Raw genomic sequence first — 6,829 nt, 5'->3', positions numbered from 1 at the left:
AGGACTGCATCAATGACCTTATGATTAGAATACTAAAAGAGAACTTTAAAGTAATCCAGGAACAGAAGACCTTCTAAAGTTAAAACTATCAGCTACAGTGAAACTAACAAGAAAGGACTTAACAATGATCCAGGTTCCTATCACATTCGATCTGAACCACAAAATTATTCTGCTTTCTCACCTTCTGATCACCCAGCCATCTCCTCCACCGTCCCCACACGCACCTTTTCCCCTTCAGGCTCTCACTGGAATATTCTTATGATTCAGTTTTACATTCGGCATCCAGACAGCTGGCACCTATGGGTGTGGGGAAGTATAAGGTGTCTCTGTGTTGCAACTGATTGTTTATGTCGGTTGTGTACTTGTGTCAGTGGGAAGATGTATGTATGAGTCTGTGGAACTGTGGGGGGAAATATTGGACTTAGTTGTGAGGTTGTATCTGAAGGTGGTGGGGAGGTAATCTGTGGTGTGAGAAGGTGCCTTATGGGGATAGAGAAGATGGAAGGTGTCAGGTTGTTTGGGGGTAGGGGAAGGTGTGGAGGTGTTTCACAATCACCTCACTCCTCTTCCCATCCCACATTCCTGCCCTCTTTTCCTCCCCTTGCACTCTTTTCTTCTACCCTTCCCTTTCACTCTCCTACCTTTCATTACCTCCCCTTCTCATTCCCTCTCCCTCCAAACTGGTCCTTACTTTTTCAGCCAGCTCCTCTTCTTCTGCATGACAGCGGCCACTGCTCTTATCCGATCTGCTGCGGCAGTGGCATGGCCTCTCCTTCCTCTGCTGCAGGCTTGAGATCTTCATCACACACTTGTCTCTTCTTTGTCAGTGTGATGGCTTAACTTCCTCATCCTCTGTTGATTTCTAGAATTTTTGTTCATGCACCTGCGTAAACAAACCTATGCATATGGACAGACAGGTTGACAGACAGACACTCTCAAGCAGGTACTTTTGATCCCACAAAAGGTACCTAATAAATACCAAAGAACATTTTTTGCTAGTGCTTCACTAAACGTGATGATGAAGGGTTTTGGCAGTGGGGATGGGGGAGTGGAGAGTGGGACATAGGAACAGAAAAAGGGCATGTTGGGGAGATGGAGTCTCAAACCTTCTTCCATTTGGATACATTTGGCTGCCATTTCTTCCCATCATACAGAATCTCACCATCCTTCATTCTCATCCCATCCATTAGTTAAGTGATTTTTTTAAAGGATTGCTTCACTTATACCCTCCTATTTCTCCTATTACTCCTCCTCCACCCACTTGGGACTTGAATTTAGTTCTCACCCAATTACTCCACCCTCCTTTCAAACCATTAGCTTCAGCATCACTACAGTACCTAACTTGGAAGACCTTGTTTCTTATTCCACTCACCTCAGCTCTGCGAATAAGTGAAATACAAGCCTTATTTCATTATCCTCCATATACAAGTTCATCCCAAGTTTCCTCCAAAGTTGTCTCTTCTTTTCACATCAATCAAGGTATTGTACTCTGTAATTTTTCTGAAACCTCATTCCTCACCTGTTGATGAGTCCCTCCACACTTTGGACTGTAGAAGAGCTCTCCTGTTTTACCTGGATTGAACAAAGCAAATCAGACAATCTTCTCAGCTTTTCCTTTCCTTTCGTCGGAAATCTCTTAGACACCCAGTAACCAAATCTATACTTTCTTCATGGATAGGTCATTCTGTTACCAACAAGCTGCCCTTCCTCCACCATCTTGCATCAGTGAAGGCCATTTCCCCTTCCATAGCACACCTCAAGGACGTAACCCTAATGGATATCTGCAAGGCAGCCACTTGGTCCATGCCACACACTTTCACTCAACATTACTGCCTTGACAAGGCAACATGAAATGATGGAAGGTTCGGTCAGGCAGTGCTCCAAAACATATTTGTTTGAATGCTTTCTTCCTCTTCCCAGACTTATGCTTTCATTGTTTGCAGGCTACATCACCTCTGGAATTGCAATCCTCAGCTAGGGAGTCAACAAGTGTGTCTGTATTATCCTTATGACACGGAGAAAGCGTAGTTGCTTACCTGTAATGGGTGTTCTCCGTAGACATTAGGATAATGCAGACACACCTTCCCACCCTCCATCCCTACAAACAAAGCAGGAAAACTGAAAAAAAGACCAGTCAGATGAAGTTTTTCACTCCATATCACAATCTTTTTCCTAATGCATCTTGTTCTTCCAACCATATCTACCAGTGGATTGCTTTAGCTATTTAATCAAATTGACTATATGGGAGACGTCCCTTGAGCAGGAAGAGGATCTCACTTCCTGATTGGATGTTAAGACTCAAGCAAGCTAGAGAGAGAGAGCATGTCCAAGCAACCAACCGGCAGAGAAAACCTACCAAGTGTGTCTGCATTATCCTGATGACTATGGAGAACATCCATTACAGGTAAGCAACTACACTTTATTACTGAACTTTCAGGTGTTAATTTTGTTTCAGCATCACATCCTGATTACCAGTGAGCATCATGGGTCCCCTCTGCAGCTTACCACTCTGTCCTGGTTGCTGGATAATTCTCCTGGATGCCATCAAAAATTTCACATTGATTTCTGTGCTGTACTTTTTGGCAGCTCTGAACCCACTGTTGAATCAGTGCTACAAACACTTTAAATGTCTTCCTAGGTCATATCTCTGCTCTATCCATTTTTAGCAGCTAGTGATCTTCCGGGGCTTATCTTACTCCCTTTTAAACTTCATTACTATTCTATCTACCTGCAGCCATCCCAGGAGGTCATTCCATGTGTTCCCCACCTTTTCAGTGACTGAACATTTCCTTCTGGATGTGTGGAGTTAGCAGTGGTAAGGATGGGGGAGGGATTATGTGTGTATTTATTTAAATTTAGCTCATGTATTTTCAGTAACTTTGGTATGGGTGTATGCTGGACCAGGTGGCTCCCCAAATCTATGGATTCGCCTTGGCTTGTTTTTCACAATAGATGGCCACCTTTGCCTGGTATCTGCCTTCAGTATCGTGGGCCTATGGCTATGGGACCATGGTTCTGTTGATTTCTCCTCTCCCCTATGTAGTGCCAGTACTTGGGATGAGGTGGCGGGGACAGCAGCTGTCACACCCTGTGCCCTCAACCAGTCAGTAAATGTCACTCAAATGATGTTTGTAATATCTTCAGCCCCTCCTATCCCTATAATCCTGGGGCCAGCTGCACATCTGAGCGAGGGAGCCTGGAGCCCCTAGACAGAGAACAGTCAATAAGCCCCCCCCCCTTTTACCCCCTCCCCCCACTTCACTACAAAATCTGATCTTATTCTTTAAATAGATTTATTGGTAGAAAAAAACACAGCTTTAATTTGGGCCCTATCTGAAAAGCCTCAGGTGCTACACAACTTGTAATAACAATAATTACTATAAGAAAAAGCATACAAGATTCAGTCCCTCAAAGCCTTTTCTGTGGTTTTCTAATGATGAGGCCACATGTTAGATTCAATGGCTCTCTGTGCTGCACAGACTCTGTCCACCTAACGAGAATGCAGATATTAAGAGCTCCCTGTAGCTAGAAGCCCACCCCTCCACTTTTCCTCACAGTGAGCAGAATCCATTGAAATCCCGCTGCTACCCCAGTGCAGAGGGGCAGAACCAGCAGTGGGGACTCTAGAAGGCAGTGAGATGGGAAGCCTGCCCCCTGGTGGTGACACAGTGCTCAGAGTTCATCCCTGTTTCGTCCTTCCATGAATGGAGGCCCTCTGGCAGCTACTGGATCAAGGGTGCTGTCCTACCCTAGTACAGTGGATCCCTCAGCACTGTGTGGGCACTTGGCACCCCTGGTCGTCACTGGAGAGATGCTGTAGTGGGGAGTTAGCAACTGCCAGAGCTACGGGTTACTCTTCTCTTCCCCACCTGTTTCCCTGGATTCCCTGACCTCCTTCCGTCAGAGCCATGAGCTCCGCTTCACAGGCACAAGCTGATTTCCTTGTGAATAGTACATTTTTTGCACTGTACAATGCAGCACCAGTGAAAGCGGCACAAGCAGTTCTCCTGGAAGACCACGGCCTCCTCTTGGTGGCCTCTGCCGCAGCACAGCAGGTCGCAGCCGCCCAGGTCCATGGCGGTGCTGTTGCAGGCCCTGCCACGGGTGCCCAGTGAGCCTGTCTTTCTGTTGGCGTTGCAGAAGTCCGGGGAGTCAGCGGAGTAGATGAGGTCCTGTTGGTCTGGCGGCTTGATGCTGTGCCCCACGGGGATGACCGTCTTGCCGTCGTTCCCCCCCATCACCTTGATCGCTCCATTGAACCTCTCCAGGAGCCGGTCGCCCACCTCCCGGAAGTGGGGCATTTTCTTCCAGCAGGTGGTAAGGGTGCAGGAGCCGGACAGGCCGTGGCACTTGCACTCAGAGCGCATGTGATTCTTCAAGGCCTGGAGTGAGGAGAGAAGTGGGGAGGGGGGGAGACAGAGATCACTGGGTAAGATAGAAGCGGGAGGAATTCACCTGTCTTCCCCTGCAGGCAGTCCCAGCATCCCAGGAATGTTGCTGTGAAACACTGAGGAGACTCAGAGCCCCGGCTTCTGGCTAATTAATTCATGATTAATGGAAGGCTCTTGTCTGTACCTTCTCTTTAATTAAAATACCTTTGAGAGGTAGGCAGGGGAAGCTCTGCTCTCAGCCTGCCAGGCCAGATGCTTATCAAAAGGTTATTCATGCTGCCACTGATTCCTGCTTCAGTTGTGAGTTTGTGTGTGTCTGAATGTGTGGTTCTGAGTTGGTTTCTTCCTGTTGTGTTTCTGTGTGTCTCTCTGTGCTTATTAGTGGTTGTGTCACTGTGGTTCTGTGTGATTGTCTGTGGCTATCTGTGCATATTAATGTGTGTTGCTCTGTTACTTTCTGTGGTAATCTCTGTGCTTTTGTCTCTCTGTGTCTGTGTTGGGGAGAGTGGTTATGTGTGCATATGTGTGTCTCTATGATTACGTGTCTGTTTCCTTCTCTGTCAGGTGTATTTTTCTGCTGCTTTATGTATGTTTCTGTGTGTGTGTGTGCCTCTGTGATTTTGTGTATCTTTCTGTGTGTGTGTGTGTGTGTGTGTGTGTGTGTGTGTGTGTGTGTGTGTGTGTGTGTGTGTGTGTGTGTGTGTGTGTGTGTGTGTGTGTATGCAGGTCTCCTCACGGTTCTTTGTGTGTGTCTCTTTCTGTGACCTTGAGTGTGTTTCTGTCTGAGTGATGCTGGTGTGTGTAAATGCCTCCGTGTGAATGTCTGGGTCTCCGTGTGTTTGTGTGTTTGCTTTAAATTGTGTACTGAGGAGTAATATGTCGTGTTGTCCCCCCCCCCCCCCCCCACACCCATAGGTAGTTGGTCTGGGGAGTCATAAGTCTGTGCCATGGGTTACTGGCCTGTCTCCATTGCAGGGATTCCCAACCCAGTCCTCAGGATAAATCCAATCACTTAAGTTTTCAGGATATCCAAAATGAATATGTATGAAACAAATTTGCATGCTGTACCTCAATAGTATGCAGATCTGTCTCATGCATATTCATTGTGGATATCCTGAAAACCTGACTGGCTAGGAGTATCCTGAGGACAGGATTTAGAACTTCCAATGTATTGCACTGCTTTCTATCTGTCTGTATTTATTTGAATATTATCGGACTGCCATTCAAACACATCATGGTGGTGGGCATTTACCAGAACCAACAGAACCAACACACAGAATAAACTTCATGGGGTAAATATTCAAACCCAGTTAACCCAGTAAGAGAGCCTCTTGCCTAGTACACTGGCACCGAATGGGCTCTGAGGTACAATTCATTGGCACGGAAAATTCCCTCTAACTGCTACCGCCGGCTTTTGAGTGGGTGGTCTCGGGGTGGAAGTTAACTGGTTAAATAGGACCACATAGATATCAGGTCCTGTCTTTGTCCAATTTAACTTATCTGATTGATTAAGGCCTGAAATCAGCATTTATCTGGTTAAATGCCAGCCAGCCACAAATACCCAGATGTGGCCCAGCATTGAACATCTGATCAAAATTTTGGTGGTGGCAGTCAGCATTTAAAACAATGCTAACCCCAGCCAGATGAATATTATCCCTTATAAAATTAATAAATAATAAAAACGGAGATAAAAATACATTTAAAACTGAGAAAAACAGGGGGGGGGGGGGGTGGGCACACACAATGGGTTAGGGATGAAAAACACCACAAGAATCTCTCTATATAAAACGCATCCTCAACGTTCTGAAGACAGTGACGTCAGTGAAGCCAAGCCCTGACTTCCTTCAAAAAGGTTCGAAGGTTCGTGGTGGTGAAGCCACCAAAATCGTTCCGGGCCCCGCCCTCGAGGGCGGAGCAATGGCAGAACAACTAAGGGGTTGGCAGGGAGGGAGGCAGGGAGGCGGGGGGTGAGAAATCGCTCCGGGCCCCGCCCTTGCATCAAACGTCATGACGTTGAGGGCGGAGCAATGCCAAAACAACGAAGGGGTTGGCAGGCAGCCAGGGAGGGAGGGAGGCGGGGGGGGGGGGTGTTGCCAACGAAAACCTTGATGGCAGAACAACGAAGGGGTTCACAGGGAGGGAGGTGGGGGGTTGCGAAATCGCTCCGGGCCCCGCCCTCGCGTCAAACGTCATGACATTGAGGGCGGGGCAATGGCAGAACAACGAAGGGGTTGGGCAGGGAGGGGGGTGTTGGCGACGAAAACCTTGCGAGCGCCCGTTTCATTTGCTCAGAAACGGGCCTCTTTTACTAGTATCTATATAACACAAAATAAGATAACCAATAAAGACAAGGGACGGGATGGAGGGGGGAGGGGGACTCAACTGGGATGGATATAACTAGTCAATACAATAAAAACACTAATATCCTGTCCCTGAAA

The 6,829-nt window shown here is 47.2% G+C and overlaps 1 protein-coding gene across 2 annotated transcripts in view; it reads right to left on the bottom strand.

Moving 5' to 3' along the window:
- Positions 1 to 3,301: 3,301 nt before the first annotated feature.
- WNT6 (Wnt family member 6) overlaps positions 3,302 to 6,829 on the bottom strand; it is a 79,144-nt gene continuing 75,616 nt past the window's right edge. For both annotated transcript variants that reach the window (XM_030209345.1, XM_030209346.1), the window contains exon 4: positions 3,302 to 4,382. In XM_030209345.1, the coding sequence (XP_030065205.1) occupies positions 3,921 to 4,382 (462 nt within the window). In that variant the 3' untranslated portion in view covers positions 3,302 to 3,920. The remainder of the gene's footprint in view (positions 4,383 to 6,829) is intronic.

The sequence above is a fragment of the Microcaecilia unicolor genome, chromosome 7, assembly GCF_901765095.1.
Source record: "Microcaecilia unicolor chromosome 7, aMicUni1.1, whole genome shotgun sequence".
Classification (NCBI taxonomy): Eukaryota; Metazoa; Chordata; class Amphibia; order Gymnophiona; family Siphonopidae; genus Microcaecilia; species Microcaecilia unicolor.
The sequence above is the reverse complement of the archived record's forward strand: the minus strand, read 5'-3'. Positions and strand labels throughout refer to the sequence as shown.